Genomic DNA, 21,578 nt, shown 5'->3' on the forward strand with positions numbered 1-21,578 from the left:
GCCCTATGATAGACTGCCCACTTGTCCAGATTGTACCCCACATCTTGCTCTACAACAGCTTGGATAGACTCCAAAATTGGAGGAGCTGATTCTGATCTGCGGGGGCCAAACCTTGGTAAATTTCTTGGAGAAGCCCCTCCAGTGTGCTAATATCAGTGCCAACAACTTTGGACCAATCGGCTTCATTGTAGCATGCTGTTTCCAGCTTTTTAAATGTATCTATGTAGTGGAAATCAGTTCTCCTTGGATATTGACACTGTCTGAGATATGTGCTCCGAATTTCAGAATTTGGGAGGCCTTTTTTTTTTTTTAGTCTTGTGCTACATAAAGTTGTTAGTAGGACTTGTCTGGGTTTAAATATTTACAAAAATGTTTCATGATTTTTTTTTTTTTCAAATGTGTCCATGCACAGCATCAGTTGTCTAAAAACAGCAGCTAATTTATCATCTCGCAAGAGTACTGGCCGGAGATGCGTAAGACGCAGGGTGGGTGATAAAGGCTCTCTTCTACTTTATAAAACATTTACTTACAACACTGAATTCCTTACACAATAAACCCATGATTTTGGCAGCAAATATGATTGCCCTTCCTCGAATGTTCAAATCCATTTAAGCTGAACATTGAACTAAAAGGTGGAACACACTGTCAGTCATATCTATCTGTGACAGATTTCCAGTCTTTCAAGGACTCTTTTTGACTCTTCTTTTCACTTTTTCCTCCTATTTTAAAGCATAATTGCAATTTGGAGACTAATGATTTGGTAAGTGGCTAATAATAGGCTGGCATTAAAGGGATGGTCTTCTAACGAGCCCTTTCATGTCTCTCCATCTCATTAGTAGCCACGGTGATTAGCAGGAGGTCCTGGGGTTAGGATCGGTCGCAGGAGGCCCCATTACACATCATTAGGGGCCAACGCCAGGAGGGTCTGGAATGAGCCCCGCCTGCAAAGAGCTGCTGTATACCTGCAGGCAGGCTGGCTTAATCCTGGTGTTGTTATGGCAGAGAAGGCATCTTTTCTCTTTTTTTAGCTTTTGTCAAAACATTAATGGTAAGTTTGAATGTTAAAATGTAAAGGGCAGAGAATCACTGGATATATTTTCAGCAGTGAGCAGCATCCATCATCATTTCCGTGTCATTTATATGCAATTAACTGACATAAAGACTTGACTCCAAGTCCTGAGGCCCGATGAGCGGGGGTCAAGAAATCAATTTTAATTAGAATTTAATAGGAATAATGTCTGCAAGTCCTTTCTTCTTTTGCATCAACACCATAGCCTCCTCTCCAAACTGAATTTCACAACTTTGTTTAACCCCCGAGAGGGAATTACGAGGTCAGCGCAGTGAAGCCAACCCCCCCCCCCCCCCTCTCCACCCTGAACTCCACATTCACTCTACACTTGAAAGAGGAGGAAGGTTACATGTTTTGGCATGGAGGCCCAGCTTCTAAATATCTAGAGGACATGGATCTGGCGTTATTCAGATTATGAGGAGGAGAAAGGGCAGAGGGTGGAATAATTGAAGAGAAACATGAGCTGTAGCACCCAAGGGTTTGTGTGCTTGTGTCAGCACTGTACGTGTATATGTGCGTACTCGTATTTAAAGTAAAAGTGTATAATTAGAGTGCAAAGCGACCTCTGTGCTGGATTAGTGGTTCAATTTAGCACGTCTTGGGTGATTTGGCTGATTTTAAAGAGTGCTGGCTGTGAGCTGGAGGTCCAGCGAGCTTCTCTTTGCAGATTCTCTTTGCATCTCAGGACCAGGGATCTGACAGCGTAGCCCATGGGTGCTGCCGGCTGCCCTCGGCCACTGTCACAGCCGAGACTGGTGCCGGAGCAGATGTGGAGCTGAACTGAGGGAAGTGGGTCATGGTGCTGCAGGCTGTGTACAATTCAAACAAGGCCTTATTATGCACAAGGTAAGTCACGCTCCTTTTTTACTCTTTTCGTGTGTTTGTCTGTGTGTGTGTGTGTGTGTCAAATGAAGGCATGGCTGCTGTGTTAACATTACAATAATCTTTCTTCCCCCAGGAGGCCTCGCAGACGACCCTCAGTCAGCCGAGTTCAGTCTATCGCTCTTTCCATCAGTGTCCTCTGCAGTTGTCTTTTGTAACTTGGGTTTTTTCTTTCTTTTCGAGAGAGGGGAGATGGAAAAAGAGATGATTTTGCGTGTGACGAGGCCTTGGGCACACGGCTGTGTTTGATGTATTTTTTATGTGCTTAGGCTACTGGTGAACGATGGGGAGGGCGAGGGATGGGGAAGGAGTGAGAGAGGATGCCTGGAGCTGATGCAGTTGAATGGGAATGTTGTTGAAGGAGAAAAGGGAGGGAGGAAAGAGATAGAAGTGTGCGTGCGTGCGTGCGTGCGTGCGTGCGTGCGTGCGTGCGTGCGTGTGTGTGTAGGGGAGGGAGGGAGGTTGAGTTTTTTTTATTTTATTTCTGCCGGCAGCAACATTATGTCAGGGGGATGAGTACAGGGAGGAGAGAGACAGCGAACACTTGTTAAGTCTGTCTGATGTAGCCTCTCTATACCAGACACACACCTCCAGAAAACACACTTACACATGCACGCACACACACACACACACACATATTCAGACACACAGAAACCACTGCCATGCCCCTCTGATCTGACAGTTCCAAAAACATTCAGTCACCAGCTTGGAGAAAATATCACATTGCAACAAATCCTGCAGTCCTCCCTTTTGTGAGGACCGGGGGTATGATGCCGCCTGTCGGTGTTGCATTCTCCGTAACATTTTGCCTTAAACACACCTGAGACTGTAAATGATGAAGTGTGTTGTCCTAAGACTAAAACATCCCCTGTTAGCTTTATATAATATGCACTCTTATCAGCCCTGATGATGACGGTGTGTTCGGTGACTAACTGGAGGATTTGGGATTTACTGACGTGATTCTACTTACCTTAAATTCGCTTGAGTGATTTCCTCCATTTCCCAGAAAGTATTTTAACAACCACCAGAAGATGGGCATGGCTTTTTTCTTGTTGAATCCAACAAAAGGGAGATAAACTGATTATACAGTTATCACAGTGAAAGCATCACATGATGATTTGTGTGTGTTTTTGGTGAATTTAAATTCCCCAAAGCCACGCAGGGAAAAAAGTTGTGATTGTGTTGATATGCACGGTCACAAGTAAAAGTAATTAGCACTAAAATATACTCAATAAATCAGCTTCGTCATAGTATATTCAAGATAATTGTGATTTATGCACATTATTGTTGTTGCAGTGGGTGGTTTTGGTGTAGCTGATTACATCATATTGACACTCATCTGGGGAAAACCAACCACAGCATATCAGCACATATACCTCATACCAGCTGTCAAACACGGTGGAGGAGGGATGATGATTTAGACTCGTTTTAAAGCCACAGATTTGGGCACTTTGGACTCATGATGAACTCCTCTGTATACTAGAGTATTCTAGGCTCCAGCGTGTCTGCCAGTAAAAGCTAAACCCAAACTGGGTCGTGCAACAGGACAATGACACCAAGCAGAGCAGCAAACCTACAACAGAATGGCTGAAAAAGAAGAATCAAAGAGTTGCTATAATCCAGGTAAAGTCCAGACCTCAACCCAGTTGCCGTGTGGCAGGCCCTTAAGAAAACTATGCATAAATCAATTCCAAAAAACTTCAATAAACTGAAAAAGAGTAGTCCAAAAAGTGTTTTTTCAGATGGTGAAAGGTCAGCCCTGCAGGTCAGTTTAGCACCCAGACTCTTCTACTACAAAGTCCTGCTGTTGTAATAGCCATAGGTCTTGCATATTTTGCTGAAATATGCAAGACCTTCCCTGGAAATGTCATCTAATGGAAGTATGTGAGATGTATATGTGATGATGTCTTTCCAGATGTACAAGCTGCCAATTCCAATAGGCGCTAATACCATCAGAGATGCAGGCTGTTGAACTAAGCACCGATAAAAAGCCAGATAGTCCCTCTCATCTGTAGTCCAGAGGATGCAGGGTCCATTGTATTTTCAAAAACAGTGTCAAATATTACAATTATACTGTTTTGAGATTCCCACATGACCCTTCAAAGGATAGCAGCAAGTGCCTGAGTCTGTGGGAAGCTGAGTAAATGTGTTGGTGACAGAGTTCTCATGACGTTATCAAGGTTCCCCTTGACTTCTGTTACCACAAACTTCTTCGTTTCCCTTAAAATGAATCTAAAATCTATCTCAGTAGATATCATATCGTTATATCTGACAGAGAACAGAATGTGTGCACAAACATTTAAACAAAAGTATAAAATTTTCATTTTTGTGTGTTTTATGCATTTCTGGCAACGCATCAGGGAAAAAAGAATAACATTTATGGTAATTTTAATGCTGTCCGATGTCAAAAGAGGTAAAAATGTGACCTTAACGCTGTGCAAAGGTTATGTATGAGTGCAATTTTGGTGTCAGTCACTGATCCAGTTTGCATCTGTCCTGCAAAACAAGACAATATGGAAACTTAGAACATCCAGCATGTGGAGAACTGACTTTTTTAAGTTTGGTATGAGACACAGATTTGTCACGGGGAGAGATTAAATGTATTTGCAAGACTTAATGAATACATAACTGTTATACCGTGAAATTCCACCAGGCCTACAACTGTAAATTACATCAATGTTAAGCTTTTTACACACTTTATTGTTTTTGTGGTTTTAATTTTGACTGAATAAAACTGTCCCTTTCTCATATACTAAAAAACTAAATATAAAACAGTGAAAGAGAGTTAGATGTTCTCTAACAATTAAAACCCCCATATCTCTTATTTTATATCTCACATATGCATAGCTATATATTGTGACTCATGTAGTTATTATGTATTTGCTGGGTGACCTCCCCCACCGCCCCACCCCACCAGCCAACCTGGAAAAAGTAAAGTGACATCATAACATAAGGGAGTTTAAACCATGATCTAAAACAGTTATAGCATGTAGCATAATACTATTTCAGCTGATAGTGCAGTTTGACCAGCTTCACATTGACATGATGTCAACAAAATGTCATTTTAACAAGAGTAAAACCACCCCCTCCAAACTCCAGCTGCAGCCAGATGTAGAAAGAGGGAGTGAATGGCACTACAGTAAAACCGTGTTGGTTATATTAAAGAGATCCTATGGATGGATTATAAACCACTTTTTAAACTTCTACATTGTGTTTATGAATGAGGATTCCCATAAAGGTACCCAAGAATTATTATTCTTTTTTGCCCATTTTGAGATGCTTTTATTTCTTTTTATTTGTTCATTTATTTTACTTGCTGGATTTCCTCTATGGAAATAAGTTTGGTAGCTACCACCCACAGAGTTACAATCCATTGTAATAAAAAGACGCTCGTTTCTGGGAATTCAGACCCATTGTTGAATAAACAACAAACACAACAGGCTTTCTGTCCGCGCACCGATTCATTCTCCACTGTTTCCTTTTTTCTTTTTCAGCCGCAGCCCAGTTTAGGAAATGCTTTTAGTCACCCAGCCTTTTCTTTTTTCTAGAGCTACCGCGTTAGACTGAGAGGAGGAGGAGAGAGGAAGAGGAAGATAAACATCACACAGAGGAGGGTCAGAGGAGGGGAAAAATTGGGAGGGCGCAGTGTCCAGCTTGTCTATCGAGCAACAAACCGGCAAAATAGGTAAGAAAAAACTGGAACCTCGTGCAAATAGATTCACATGTCTGACTTATGCAAGCGGTGAAAGGGAGATGAAGGGCAGGCTCTGAGGTTGTTTTATATGAGAAGGGCTAGAGTGGAGACTGCACAGATATGGGGTGAGCGTTACATAACGCAGCGCAGATTAAATATCCCTGCTTTTTCCTCTACATTTCTGAGTATATTTTTATTATTATTATTGTTTGAGGATGAAACTCTGAGGCGTTTTTGAGCTTTAGCAAAGAGCAGTGCTCGGATGAGGAAGAAGAACTGTCGCGTTTTAGGCTTTATCATCCTGATATTCTCCAATAAGCCGTAAAATGCAGCCACTGGGCGGCATTGGACGCCTTTTTCACGTTTTCTACAGAGCCAGGCGTCCTCATTTCAAGATTATAGGCATCCACCCAGCAGAAGGACTGCTTAGGTATTATTTTCCTTTATTTCCATCGCGCTTACGGCAACAAATATGGTGTTTTTGCACTCAGAGCGAAAAAAATACAAACCACTCGTTATCAACATGAGAATTATTTTATTCTCCCATTTCAAGCGCCAGCACTGCGGCCAAAAACGCGTCGATTTCGGGCGGTTTGTCCCCGTTCCTCTCGCCGTGGTTAGAGCTTCAGCATGCGCGCTCGCGACACCGCCACCATCGCTGTCCTTCAGCACCACGTGAGCGCGCGTGCATAGGAAGAGGAGAGGGGACTGATTGACAGCAGCCTGGAGTCAGGATTAGAGAGATTTCCATTCTGAGGAGACATGTAAATATTTGACGCTAATAGAAATGGAGTGCGCAGACCAGCCTGTAGTTATAGACGTTATAAACAAGGAAAGAGTGTGTGTGTGTGTGTGTGTGTGTGTGTGTGTGTGTGTGTGTGTGTGTGTGTGTGTGTGTGTGTGTGTGTGTGTGTGTGTGTGTGTGTGTGTGTTTGGCCCCAGTGGGCTAGGCATTGAATTTTCCTGTTTTTGTTTTTGTTGCTTTAGCTCATGACTGCATTTTAGCTGTTTTGATCTTTTTTAATCCTCCTCCTTTCGCCCATGAAGAACTTTTCTTTGTTGCTTTGTTCTGCTGCCATGTGATGACAGGTTTAAGCAGCTACACACTGTGCAGGCCTGCGACACAGATTTTATTTATTGTTTCACTGTGATTTGGCTTGACTTTCTTTTGTTAGAGCATACTGCACATTTCTCAATGCAACTTCTGATTGATGTTCTGTTTCTTTAACACACTAAGATGTTTTTCTGCAAAGGAAGCCAAAAACCTTAAATGTTATAGACTGAAGCTATAAGCACTAGAAACTTAACTATGGATCTCAAGTAAGTCATGTCAAGTAGATTTTCATCTTCTATCTAAATTTTTGGCTCCAGGAAGTTGGGAAACATTCAAAGTGATGTACACGGTGGGCAAATGTCCAGCGGTGCTGTGTGTAGAGGTTATTTGAAGTAAAGAATGGCACTACCAGTACTTTGATGTTATGTTCTTTGTCATTTCAGTGAGAATCAGTCGAGGCCAGTGATGCTTCATCATCAGGACCAGCCTCTGAACTCAGCCTATGGAAGCTCCAACAGTAGTTCCTCGTTCCAAAACAGGAAGTGCGACAAAGACGGCAACTTCAACTTCCTGCCAAGGAAAGATGATGAGGACTACACGGGCAATGTAGAAGGAGGAGGAGATGAGAACCGAAACCAGGTGCGGCCCCGAAACTTGGGCCCACTTGGGCGTGACCCCCCAAACTCAGGGGTTCTGTCGCCGCGCTCCCGCATGTCCTGCTGGAGCCGCCTTGAGCCTCTGCCTGAAATCGAAGGTGGGGACGATGGTTATGGTAGAGTGCCCCCTGATGGAGCGGAGGAGAGGAGGATGGAGGAAGAGGAGGGAAGGATGATGATGAACCAGGATGATGAGAAGCAAAGAGAGAAGAGGGAGCAGCAGAGGAGGAAGGGCAGCACAGACTTCAGAGGAAGACAGGAAGAGGATTATGATGCACTGCTGGACGACGAATGGGGAGACAGTGACTCCGAGTCGGAGTACAGCTACCGGTCTGGCGGCAGCATGTCTTCCCTCAACATGGAAAGCAGGGGAGAAGGGATGCTCATGGGAGGCCTGGACCGCATCGGTGTCGGGGAACCAAAATCGAGTCATCCGGAAAGTGGCCCAGCAGGAAACAGAGACCCAGCCACGAGACAAAGAAGCTTTAGCCGCAAGTCCCTCCCAGGAAGCAACCTGGGAAATCTGGAGGAAAGAGCGGAAGATCAAGACGATGATGACGATCAGTCCTCCGACTCAGACGGCGAGATGCCAGAGCTGATGGACACCGTATGGACGCTGCGGGACCGTGAGCGCTTCAAGGCTCAGGAAATGGAGAAGCACCAGGTGCAGCTGACCATGTATCGCCGCCTGGCGCTGATTCGCTGGGTCCGCACCCTTCAGGGCCGCGTCCAGGAACAGCAGAACCGCCTTCAGTCCAGCTTTGATGTCATCCTCACTCACAGGAAGGAGTTGCTGCGAATGGGCGCCGCCGCTGCCATAGCCAACACTGCTCCCGCTGCTGCTGTCAGCCAATCGTGAGAGGAAACAAGTGTTTATAAAACTGCACTTTTGCTCATAAATTTCCCCTGGAAAAAGGAAAAAAAATCTCCCATCATCCCGTCAGACATTTTTAAGCTTTATGTTGCTTATTGTTGCTCATCTTCCCCGTTTTCCCATACAGAGCATCAATTACTGTATCAAACTCATCTTTGGGCTGCTGAAGACTGGTTTTAACTTCAGCTTCTACACAAAAACCAAAATGTCACATGACTTAGGATATATTCTCATTAAAGCAATGACTGTATGAACTCTTGAGTGTTGTTATAATATGATGTTTATATCAGAAATGTCCTACATGCTGTTGTTACCTGTCTTGACCTCTGCGTAAAAAAAAATCCCTAAAAGTGTTGGAAAACATCCATGTGTTAGAGATGATTTCTACCAGGAGATGCTGTATATAATTATGATCGATTAAAAGAATAAAGTATCCTTCTATCTAATGTTTTGTGTGGATGTTTTTTTAATTTAACTTTTAAACAGCTTAATCTAGATTGAGCTCATTTCTAATAGACACATCTGAGAGAAAGACTAAGGCTGATAACTCCACTTCAAGAGCACAGAGGCTTCTTTTGATTCCTGAGGAACATTTTAAGAAGCTGGTTTATCAAAGTTCCCTCAGAACAGATATGACTAAAGAAGGCCAGTTTTTATCTTCTGTAGCTGTACTTGCTGTACTTGAAGCCTTGGGCCAATGCCCTTTGAGCTCACAATTGCCTCTTTGTCAGCTGAACAAAGTTGTTTTGTATCTGCTCATCACACGGGGCTGGGAGCGTGTGTTCTGCAGGCAGTGTGATAGCCGTGTGAGGGCTCAAGCCTCAATCTTTACGGGCTGGGCTTCCGCCGCAGGCTTTCCGAGATCATCTCACCTCTTTCTAAGTGCGTGTATGTGTGTGTGTGTGTTCAGAAAGATACCAGCCACGCTGCCACCCTGTAATCTCCGTCCTGGGCGAGTCGATGGGAGTCGCTGGAAGCCCTCGGGGAGCTTCAGTCTGCGCCCCGGGCCGCTGCGGGTCCTATCCGGCCTCGGTGAACAGACGCCGGTCCGGTTGCGCGCAGGAGCCAAACCCCGGGGCAAGTTTGGGATAATCCCCAGCTATGCCTCCAAACCAATTCCAGTTTATTTATTTTTTTCCTAGCTTATCGCTTTTCTTGGACGCGCAGGCACCGCACAGAAAGTCTGAGTCCATTTCCATATTGATCCGCTGTTCGTTGTGTTTGCGAGGCGACAAATCTGAGCGGATAACATGTTTACAGCAGAGCAGTGACTTGTATACAACGTGATACAGAAAACATCCTCAAAAAAGGGACATCTGGGAACAAACGTGCCTTTGATGGGGATTTTGTAAACCGCGGAGACTTGATTTCAAGGTAGTTAGAGGTTATAAATGAAGTGAGACAAAGCTCACGAAGATAAATGAAGCTGCAGGGGCGCGAAGGGGAAAAAAACACGGCTGATCAGTTTTACCTCGGGATAAAGGAGGGTTCCAGTATCTTTAGAGCATATGACAATATTTTAGATGTGTGGTTCAGTATTAAAATATCCGCTGGTGCTAAGCTTATTAACTGTTTCCTCCATTTAAAAAAGAAGGAGGCTTTGTGTAGATTAAATGTAACTAGTGACTTTATTAATGGTTAATAAATGACTTATTATGCTTTTATTAATGCGTTGTAAGCAGTGATTAGCACGAGACAGGTTTATCTTGTCGGCCTATATAACGTTTCAATAACAACTCAAAGACGTTAAGGATTAATACAAACATTATTTAATGACGTCATTTTAACAGTAAGTTAACCAATAAAGATTTGTAAACTGTTTTTAATAGTTAGTGTTAAAATCTATCTATGACTTGTTTTTATTGTTAAACTGCTGAAAATTTGATTTAAAAAAAAAAACTGCTAAAAAAGTTTGTAACAAATAGACTCACATGTTCTCATTCAGTATTTTTCCAGAAGTTCAGAGGTCAAAGTGTTCAATGAGATCTCCAATGAGACCATTAGAGTGTCCACGGCTGGAGGAGAATAAAGGCCACGAAGGGACCTGGAAAACTCAGTAAATTGTTTATTAGAGACAATGAGGGCTTTATTTTCGAGTTTCCACCGCTGTAAATAGTGGCATCATGCAATATTTCCAGGATAACGACTATTTATATCCGACTTTCATGAAAAACACTATGTAAAGTATGCAGGGTTATTATTATTATTTTTTAACTTACATTCCTTAGACTAAATACGTTCTTCGGCGTGACCGTCGGGGCCCTGCTGCGGGCGCATTGCGCACATCTTCTGCAAACTCGGTAAATCAGTCGGTTACTAAAAATAAAAAATAAATAAGTAAATAAAAAAAAAAACCCTACAAAAAAAACGAAACCCTGGAATGACAGGTATGGCGTTAGATGACTTTTTTTCAGAGCAAAGCTTCCCGGGGAGCAGAGAGGTGCGCACAGCTGGGCCTTGTGGCACATCCCCAAGGCGAGTGGGAGCGCCAAGAGGCTCATCTGCATTTTTCTATTTTGTAACACACTTCACTTTTTTTTCAAACAACCAGAGCACCCAAATCCAAATGTTTTAATGTCTGATGGAAGGTTTCAGGGTCTTTGCTTTGCGATATATTTAACCCACAGAGAAAGGGTTGTAACACTTCTCCTTGAAGTTTAAGACGCTTAATCGCGAGTGTTGTTAAAAGAATTATACTGTTTTCTTCTAAATTGTATTTTGGTGGTATCATCATGTATTCTAATAGCAGACATGTGGTTACCTATAAAATACTGACTGTGAAAACAGATTTTTTTAAATGAGCTTTTTTACGCTTACATTTAAAGACGAATGTGCACTAAAAGAAAATCTATCGATTGTTAAAATATATATTTAAAATATCAATTTTGCGGCCTGATTTTCATGCCCTTTGGTGATATATTCTTTCTCGTGTAGATTTTGGTAGCTGTGCATGTTGTGCCATCGATCAGTGGTTGCAAACCTGGAATTAACTGATGTATTTGTTGATACTTGTGTATTTTTTTTTAATCGATGCTTTGCAGAAAACATATCCAAGGTTGCCAGGTTTGCTACACTACCTTGTGACGTTTTTTCCCTTCGAGCAACGGGCACTCAAAGTCTTTATAGCTTCCACAGCGAGATTCTTCACACCTGCATATTTTTTTGTGATGAATCATTTACAGGAAACAGAGCCGCATGTAACCATTCACAAATGTATTAGATTAGCCAACTTCTCAGCACAAAACGCGTTAGAACCTGTTAAAAATAGTATCTAATCATCAAGATGGCGCAGGGACGGAGGAAAACATCCTCCCTACCAGACTATGAAAGAAAATAGAGCTACATATACTGGGGGGGGGGGGGGGGGGGGGGGGGGGAATAATTTTTGAAGGTCAGCTTAAAGATGCTCTCTAATGTGATTAACTTCAGCTTTGAGGGAAGATTATTTTAATGAAGTACAGCAGATAAAAGATGTGTGATGATGAGTCATCAGCCAGTATTAGGATAACTGGAACACTACAGACTAAATGTAGGGATAATGTGAGACACATTACTAATAAATGTGCAACTTTACAAACAATCTATGTGGGCTAAATGTTCGACATGTTTTATTGTTGTCTGTGTGTCTTTATATGCTTGTGTGTTCATCGTTTCTATCCTAATAATTGTTAAGACTGTTTTTTCAGGTTCAGCTAAACATCTTTGGGTTTCACTAACGATCTTTCTTGAAGGTGTTAACTTTATTTTTCTTTTAAGGAGGGGACACAGGGGACAATATTAATACTTAAACCCCAAACTAAGTGTACATGCTACTGTGTGGTGTGAGGGAGTGATGGAAACTGTGCATCATTCTATTAAATCCAGAAGTAATTAGAAGGAAGAAATGGAACAGCAGAAGATGGGGAAACAGTACATGTAGTACAAGACAGAATTCACCACAGGGGACCATGGCAGGTCACGAGGGCAAGGTTTCACAGGCCTGCTTTAATATCCACCATTACTGTTGTCCATTTTATTTGTTTAGACTGGTAGCAAACCCACGGCATGACCCCCTGCAAAGAACAGCCTCAAGACTCTAAGGAGGGAGATTTTTTGTATTGAGATCACGAGTCTCAGGACCTTGATGTTAACTAGCAATTCAAAGAGTGGAGATAATAACCCAGCTGTCCTCGTATCATGCTGACCATTCATGAGGAACACAAAGTGTTTCGTATATGTGTTCCACTTGTCTCACAGAGGGGGATTGTGAACAGAAAGGAAGGGGGGAGAGAAAAGTATTTAAATATGTGTTCAGTTTTTTTCATCTTGAGCCAGTTACAATGTGAGACAAGGGCTAAAAATGCTGTGCAGTCCCACAAGAAGTGGGACACCTGATCACCCTGGTGGGATGTTATTAAAGGAGACCTGAATGGACTGACTTTAGATTGCCTGAGCAGGAACAAGGAGGCTCCAGCATCCACTAGGGGGGGATACTCCATCACACACCCACTCGGTTCAGACCGTCACCTCCTTTTGTTTCTGTGTTCTGACACCAGAGGTCAGCAGCGTGCACATGGATGGCTCATCCAGCAGTGTGTGCAGCAGTGGTGCACTTAATGGGGGACCACCAGGGATCTGCAAAGGAGGGTTTCTATTGGGACATATTTTCAAACAACCCCCATTTTTTATTCTTTTTTGTGGAACAACAACAAAATAAATAATTAAGATTAAAAGCTCTCTTTCTAACCTTTCTACAGTTTGGGTTTAAGTTTACTTAAAAAGAAAGAAAAGAAAAAGCACTAAAATTATTTTGTAGCCAGTGCTGAATTTAACGTGTTTGCTCAGGAGGTCATGGGCTCAAATGTGGAGAGCCACACAGGAAATGCAATACCAAAAATAAAAACATTTGTGACTTCTTCTTCATCAAAATCATACGTGTAGCACAATCTTCTACTGTGTGTTTTTTGTGTTTCAGCTTTATTTTAAACATTTTGGAATCTCGAGCTGAATAAAGTTACAGGATCTGAGCCAAACTCACTCGACACACAGAAACAATGTAACACCAAAGTTTGACCCAGGATTTTGTGTCATTATTTGAACACTGTTGTTCCGTCACTTATCCAAACTGATGCTCTCGTGCAGATATTTTTTGGAACTTACTTATCTCTGCTTGTTGTTGTTCGTTAACACGTATTTGTTTCGGCCCCTCTTCATAAATCTGCCACGCGCTTTAAAGTAAAACTGCATGGATGTACCCAACAAAAGGTCAAACTCATCATATCTGATCTTGAATAAAAAGTCAGTCCAAAAAAAAAAAAGGATGTCAAAAGTGAAATGATGAATTAAACCAAGATGTACTAACCAAGTGGAGAGCTATTAATTGAAGCACTGCCTGGGTTATTAATCCCATTTTAGATCAATAGGCTGTTTTGGTGCTATCATCTGTGCCACTGTTGGTTGTTTACTCAAGAATATGATATGGGTTTGCTCTTTTTTATTATTATTTATTTAAATAATCTCTTATATGTTATACTTTTTTAACTGGTTGTTGTCTAGAAGGTTCATATCCTAAAACATACCATTTTTTTCTTTCTTTAAATAATAAAAACAAACAAACTGTGGATCCAAGATTTTTTTTTTTAAGGAAATAAAAGCCAACACAACAGCATTTGTCCCCCTTGTTGTCCTCATCAGGCCTGCAGTGGATCTGCGCCCCACAGTTTGAAAACCACTTGTTTACCATCTCTTACGAATTTACTATTGTTGCATTTTATAAATTGAAATGTAATTTTTACACAAGCAAATATTAAATTGTATCATGTTTAAAGGGAACCTGAGCTTGTTTTGTTTGTCCATTCGGTTAAATAAAAAGTTATATAAAATTAAACAAATACCAGTGCTCTTGAATACAGTTACATTATAACACTGATCCAAACTATCTCAATTTAGAGCCAGTGACGTTAGTGTGCTGTATTAGTTAAACAGTCCTTGTGATTTATTATCTGATGGTTACAAAATCTCTGTCAATATAAGAGCTTGTCAAATATCAACAAGACACTGATAAAAACAAGTAAAACACTGTGTCTTTTGCCTGGATTCACTTTATTTCTGGACTCTACTGACAGCAGCCCCCTGATGTTTTGTTCATTCATGTCTGTGTAAAGCTGTAAATCCTTTCCTGCTGTCACATTTACCTCCCTGTGTACGGTAGCTACAGAGACTCATATCTCTCTTTCCCGACACTAAAATTCCCCACAGATTAAGATTCCTCAGGACAGGATCTGCAGTCTTGTATCCAGATGCCCTTGACATGCAAAAGTTCGGGAGTCCCTGCTGCAGCCACGGCTTTAGCTGTTGCATCGGGCTTTTTTTGAACACAGAAATACATATATACCCTATCATACTCTCTCTCCCCTTCTTCCCTCTGCCTGATGTAGTGTGACAGTGTGTTCGCCCGCAGCACTCTGCTGGCGTGGAAACAATCAGCTTTGACAGAAAGGGGGTGGCGGTGGAGGGGATAGAGGGAGGCAGAGGAAGAGGGAGGGATGGTGGGTGAGGAAGGGTGGAGGGGAGGCTGCGGCCTGAGGCCTGTGTATGATGAACTGGATAGAAAGACCCGTCATGAGAAGAGAAACAACACACAAACATAATAGATAGATAGATAGATAGATAGATAGATAGATAGATAGATAGATAGATAGATAGATAGATAGATAGATAGATAGATAGATAGATAGATACTTCCTGTTTTTGTCTTTTCCTCTGTCCTCACTGTTGCCTTGATTGAATTCACCTGTGCCTTGTTATCCCTCTTTGTGTGTTTTTGTTCTGGTAGGTAACTTTAGTTAGTCTTCTGTTTTTGCTGTTTCTCTGTATTAAATAAAGTGTCTTCTTCTTTTTGTCAACACTTGGGTCTCCATTATGGACCTTATTGCCACCTTGATATTGATATAAAGAAAAAAGATACACTCCTGAGTCCAGCTTATTTAAGACATAAAAATACTTGTTTTATGTTTGTCCCTTTTATAATCCCTTCATCTCTTTTCTGAATGTTTATGTTGTCCCAGCCTTTTCTGTTAATTCGTTCATATGGGTACTTTCAAAGCAATATTACTCTCAAGAGACCCACACCTATGCGTAAATTATCAAATACCCTAAAATGTGTTAAGTATAATTTAATGAGTGTGGAGAAACTCTCTGTATGAATTACAGCAGAAGTTTAATTAAATGTCTCAGTGTGTTTAACTATCAGTTATCATTACTTTACTCATTCCTGCAGAGCCCAATTATTAAATTTAAATAATTTACAGTCTCATTAACAATAGATTTACTACATCTAAATGTTCCTGGCTAAGTTCACACTGCAAACCTTTGTGCTCATTTCTGATTTATTGCTCATATACGTTTTTTTCCCCCCTTTTGCTTTGCTCTTAATGTTGTTCTTGTCCTGAACTATTCTGCAATGTGCAAATGAGCAATACTGTCACAGAGATCATGCTGCTTTGCAGAAGTCAGTGTGCAGCGCTGTGTTTGTAAGAAGCCAGTGAATTTGTGAGAAGGTGACAACGAAGATGTTAATTATGGCTTGGTGTTCCGGTAAGCAGGTGAGTGGGATCATCACATGAATGGCTGCCACGGCCAATCAAAATTGTGGATTTGATCCAAAATTTTAGGATGTGACTTTCAACAAGATTCAAAGGAAAACTGTCCATTCAGACTTTCCCTCGGCGATGATGGAGGACACAACAAAGAACGTAAGTAAACTGAAGGTTTACATACACAAGGAGATGAGGGCGGAGTGGAGACACATAGGGAGAAACACACAGCAGAACTGAATCTAACTGAGGCAAGGGATACACAACTAAACATAATGCACATTAGCGGCTCTCAAAAGCAGGAAGTCTCAACACTGAGACAGACAGCGACACAAAATTGACATCAGTAAACAGACATGACTGACTACACACAGGGGACGCTGGGGAGGACACACAGAGAGGAGAATTAAACAAACTGGACACGAAAGGGAACAAAATTAAACAGAGAAATGAGATCTAGAAACATGAATAACTAAACTAGGAAACAGTGGAAATACTGAACCAGGAGACTAAACAATGAAAACTAGAATGCAATCATAATAACTCAGAAACAGGAGAGAAAAAACATAGGAATCATAAAAATTCACAGAGGTGATTCAAAGTGGTTACCATTCATCTGTTTTATAAAATATAAAATATATTGAATACACAGTGATAACAGTGAATACAAAGGACAAAAAATATTCTAAAGAAGAATATTCTTTATCCACTGCTTCAACAGTGTCAAAGTCCGGGCACTGGGGAGGCCAATTCATGACTGATAATGTTCCACTGTGTGTTTTTCCATCCAGATATGCTTTTACTGCAATCGCAGTGTGTTTGGCATCTCTTTCATGCTAGAAAATGAAGCTGATGTCAATCAGAGACTTCCCAGATGGCATTTCATGCTGGAAATCTGATAATACACTTTTGCTTTACAATTCCATCAGTTCCAACAGATCCCCAACACCACTGACTGAAACATAGCCTCAAACCATGATAGATCGTCCACCGTGTTTTACAGATGGCTGTATCTTTCTCTAACGATTGAAACCAAAATGTTCCAAATTGGATTTATCACACCGAGAGACCTGTTACCACTGATTTTCAGTTCAGTTCTTGTGTAATTTCGCATACCCCAGCTTTTCTCCCTCTTTCCCTTCCTGTTTCCCTTCCTCTTGACAGCCACCCTTTTTTTTCCTATTTCTTAAAGACATGACTTTCAGATACTGTTTACCTGCTGTAGGTAGTTTTTAAAGGCTGTGTAGACACAACACTGGGTTCCTTTTTACACTTGAATGAATCACAGCTACACATTCCTCCGAAAATGGTGACCAAGGACTGGACTGAAAATAAGTGATAAAGCAGCCAATGTCTAAGAAAACCTTAAAAACTTTTGCTCAAGACCACTTAAAAACATTATAAGAATGCCTGCCTCTGTAAAAGCAAAACACATAGAAATGAGGGGTGGCTTAAGACTTTTGCACAGTACTATAGCTGGATGGATTGACGAGTTAAGTTTAAATATACAAATAAAGCATGATCTAAATCCTCTGCACTACATATTAGCAAACAGTAAACATCTACTGATGTGTTGTAACAACCTGTTGAAAGGCGCAAAAAACTTCAGATCATTTAAGGCCTTCCTGACCTGAGTGTCGCTCTCCCACTTGACTCTCTTTTCTGATTTAGTTAAAGCCATCAGGTCCTTTAAGAGGGTCTCTCTCAACCTCTTCAAACATCTTGTCAGGCTCTGATTCCAGGACTTGAAGCTTGTGTGTGAAGAGGGGTGTGTGCGTGTGTTGATGGTTCAGCTGCCTCGTCTGCTATAACCAGCTAATAAATATGAAAACAGCAGGTTAAAACTTTTTTATTCGTCCCGTGCCTGAAAGGATTATACCCTTCTATAGAGTCCCGTGAAAAATCCCCCAAACCTCATAATGCCCAATGTTGTCCCATAAAACTGTGTTGAACAAAAGATGGAGAAAGGGGGCTTTTTCACGCATAAGGGGTTTTCTCAAGAGCGCATTGAGAGGAGCCCCGGCCGGGATCCGCCCATAGATTATCTGGCTGTCGGTGAAAGCCCGGCTGGGAGAGGCAGGTGCGTGTGCCAGGCACAGGGGGGTCGTGGGGGCCCGGTGACCGAGCAGAGGGTGGTGAACTATGGGGAGTGCTGCGCAGCTGCCAGCAGGAATGTTTGCAGATTGTCACTTCCATTTAACTTGCTCTTTTTCTCTCCTCTCCACCCACCCACCCCAGCCTAGAGATGGAGCTGGTCTCCCAGGTTTCCCTCCCACCTCCGAGCCGCAGAGATCGGACTAAACGGTGACACCACGGCCACAAAAGCGACAACCGGCGCGGGTCGTCTCCGCCCCTGCAGCGTGAAATTGTGGATTAAACTGATAAGGAGGAAGAATGATACTGATCCCACATTTTTTGAGGGCGCTTTAGAAGGCTAAGCGAGTGCGATGTAACTGGTAAAGCAGGGTTAACACACTGTAGTCCCCAGAGGCTTCTTTCATACAGGTTATTGGATTTTAGGCTTCTTTTTTTTTTGAAGTGCAATCTTCAACATATGGTGGCCTGTAGACAGAACTGAGGCTCTTTAATAATGCAGCTCATAAATTTATCTCTGCAACTTTGCCAGAATTTACCAAAATAAAATAAAAGACGCAAATTGCATGTCCCCTGAACTCAGAGAGCATTCATTTGTCACGTGGAAGCATCACCTCTTATCTTTACTTTCATGCATTCGCAGGAAAAGCCTATATGCAAAATTAGGAAAATGCATTTATCACAGAGGATAGTCGTCCGCCATGTTGACCCACACAGGCTGCATCTTTGCCTGGAAATGGCCCTCTTTGCACCCTACCTTAGTCTCTAATCTCTTCAGTCCAAACTGTGTCCTCTTTCCAAACTGTGGCCTGAGGCTACGTGTGGGTCCTCAACATAATCCCCTTCAAAACTCTGCAGTCCCTGTTATTCCACTGGGGTTTGGCAAAAGTGCTTCATGTCAGAGCAGCACAAAGCTCAATGCTTTTTCACACCATCTTCCAGCAAAAAGGGATTAATGTCCTCACCATTATGAATAATGAGAATGAATAACAAACAGCTCCCTATTTATCCCACTCGATTAAATAAAGGAAAGAGTGTCCTTGTGCTTTTTTATTGAACTGTCTTGAGGGTGCGTATGGAGGTCGCATATAAATAAAAGAAAAGCCTAAAAGCCATAAATTTAGTCAGCATGTGATGCTTCAAAGTGTTTGCACTGATTTCATCTAGTGACTAATGTCTCAGCCAAGAAATTTGATTTCTCCATATTTCTGTACACAAAGAGCTCAAGAAAATGTTACGTAATTCATTGTATTTAATTTGATAATTTGACCCTGAATTGGATAAGTGATGGAGAATGGATGGATGGATAATTTGACCTTGCTGTGTATGGCTTTTAAAATAAAAAAATAAAAAAATAAAATTACTGATGATTATACTCGTGTATTTTTTTTACTTGTGTTGTTTAATTTTGAGTCTAGCAAAATGGCAATATGAAAAAAAAAATGCTGGGCGCATGAGTGCGCATGAGAATTTTTCAAATTAGTATCAAATAATCAGGTCAGTGTATGCTGAAGTAATCTACCTGAACCAAAAGCTCAGGCTCAGACATCCTTTCTGCTCCTGACTCTGTTTGGTGTCAGAACGATGTGAAAGGAGATATCCCTAATATAGATATCACTGCAGTAATGCAGATATCACTCAGGCACAGCGGCTCCACCTGTTCAAACCTTCTGTTTGTGAGGAGCAGCCAATCAGGAAAAAAGTTCTCTTAAAGGCAGAGTAGTTTAACTGAGGGCATATCTCAGAAATAAATAATAATCAATAAGATGACAACCCATAAAACTAAAAAAAATCCCTAATTTTAGTGTCAACATTTGCCGTTTGTTTTTCCTTAAAGTGTCTCTTCTGTATCATACTTATATTACATTTATCTTTCACTTATGGTCTCAGATTATCCAACAAGCACAACTCTGCACCAACATCTGCCAAACAGACAGTGATTCATGGAATAATGAATGAGAGAAGCATTTCTCTTAGGAGACATAAACGATGATCAATGTGACAAATCAGCTTTAATACCCCCCCACCCCCCCCCCCCCCACCCCACCCAAAAAAAGGTGGAATAATGAACACTTTGAGCCGTGAGTGACAAAACATCTCCTCTGCATCTCCTTAAAGTGCCCCCTGTGCATCGTGACCTTAACATTTCGCTTCTTCGCATCTGTTCCTCCTCTTCTCCTCCGCACGCACTGGATCACAGCTCCTTTACCACAGCTGCCAGAGCGGACAATGGCGGCTCAGAATGAGAATATGAAAATGAAATATGAAACAGTGGTGTGATAAACTGGTAGATAATCATCTTTTCATTAAACTTTCATCCCCAGTGACTTAAAAATTCAAGAGCCCAATTACAGAGCTTGTATCTCTCTTTCTCTCTCTCCCTCTCATTTCTCCCTCACTCTTGCTTTTCTTAACAAGAGCAGTCAGGGAGAGGGGGTGAGTGGCTTAAGGGATGAGTGAGAGCATCATTATGAAGCGGTCACGGGGAGGATGGGAAGGCGGGGGGTGGGGTGGGGTGGTGGGGTGAGATGACCCATCGTCCTGAGTGGAGGACAGGGAGCAGCAGGCCTGATTTTAGCCTGTCCAAACATGGAGGAAGAGGAAGAAGAGATGGTGAGAGAAAGACAGACAGACATGTGGAGCGTACAGCCATGCGGGTCTGATGGATGGATGGATGGATGGATGGATGGATGGATGGATGGATGGATGGATGGATGGATGGATGGGTGGTGGTGGTGGGAGGCAGACAGGCACACAGACGAGCTAAGAGGAGTATAGATTTTCCAGGCAGATAGTGGAAAGATGTGTGCATCCTGATGAGTGCCACAAACAGGGCGCATGACTCTCTCGTCTGCCTGTTTCTGTGTTGTGTGTGTGTGTGTTGTGTTTATGTGTATATCTGTGTGTGTCAGTGTATTAGCAGTCAGAGCACTGAAGCCCACGGGCGATTCCTGTGTGTGCTTGCGATAAAGGGAAAAAGGGAGGAAGTATAACGGGGGGGAAAGCGGGGCGTAGAGGCGGGGGTGAGGGGTGGGTGGGTGAGAGTAGAGATGAGGAAGTTGGATGGGGGTATGGGAGGAGGTGGGGGGGGGGGGATAGAGAAAGAGAGAGAGAAAGAGAGCATCTAGCAGAGCATTGAGCTTCCTCTGTGCTGTCAAAGCCTCTGGATCATGTCCCCATCGGTCTCTCGCTCTCTCTCTCTCACACACACACACACACTTTCCCTCACCCAATTGCTCTCTTTCCCTCAAACCAACCCCTCCTCCCCTCCCTCTCATGAAAAGAGTGTCTTGGCAGGGTAATTAAGAATGGCCTCTAAACACAGGAGTATGGCAGGAAAGCTCCAGATGAAAGTAAATGATTAAAATAATTACAGGCTGAGAGCTGACGAGCCGGAGTGTGGGGTGGCCGCCGGACATTTGTCGGTAATTAGATAATTAATCTGAATGCAAATGATGAGCCCTAACGAAGCAGTCAAGCTGAACCAGCGACAACTGCCGTGAGTGAAATGTAAGGTGGGGGGGAGAAGAGAGAGGGAAAAGCAGGGGAAGAGATTTGGGCTGGGTGGAGAAAAAAAACAAAAAGAAAAATATGAATTTTAGTATAAAACCTCCTGAAAGTCAGCATGAGCAGACTCAACTGCAAGAAGAAGAAGCAGCAGCAGAATTGCAAATCAATAAG

At 42.2% G+C, this 21,578-nt stretch overlaps 1 protein-coding gene across 3 annotated transcripts; it reads left to right on the forward strand.

Annotated features, from left to right (window-relative positions):
* Positions 1-1,891: 1,891 nt before the first annotated feature.
* On the forward strand, positions 1,892-8,661 carry c19h1orf216 (chromosome 19 C1orf216 homolog). Of its 3 annotated transcripts, XM_080863044.1 has the most exons (3): positions 1,892-1,915; positions 5,500-5,636; positions 7,143-8,661. In XM_080863044.1, the coding sequence occupies exons 1-3, from the start codon at positions 1,907-1,909 to the stop codon at positions 8,212-8,214; spliced, it is 1,218 nt and encodes a 405-aa protein (XP_080719170.1). In that variant the 5' UTR covers positions 1,892-1,906; the 3' UTR covers positions 8,215-8,661. The 3 variants fall into 3 exon arrangements, with proteins under 3 accessions (XP_080719170.1, XP_080719172.1, XP_080719171.1); XM_080863046.1 differs by lacking the exons at positions 1,892-1,915; positions 5,500-5,636 and adding an exon at positions 5,643-5,770; XM_080863045.1 differs by lacking the exons at positions 1,892-1,915; positions 5,500-5,636 and adding an exon at positions 5,777-6,075.
* The last annotated feature ends 12,917 nt before the right edge of the window (positions 8,662-21,578 follow it).

The sequence above is a fragment of the Rhamphochromis sp. 'chilingali' genome (assembly GCF_963969265.1).
Source record: "Rhamphochromis sp. 'chilingali' genome assembly, chromosome: 17".
Lineage (NCBI taxonomy): Eukaryota > Metazoa > Chordata > Actinopteri > Cichliformes > Cichlidae > Rhamphochromis > Rhamphochromis sp. 'chilingali'.

Coding starts and splice junctions, on each gene's coding strand:
- c19h1orf216 (XM_080863044.1), top strand. Junction 5,637..7,142: donor GCAACAAACCGGCAAAATAG/GTAAGAAAAAAC, acceptor TTGTCATTTCAG/TGAGAATCAGTCGAGGCCAG.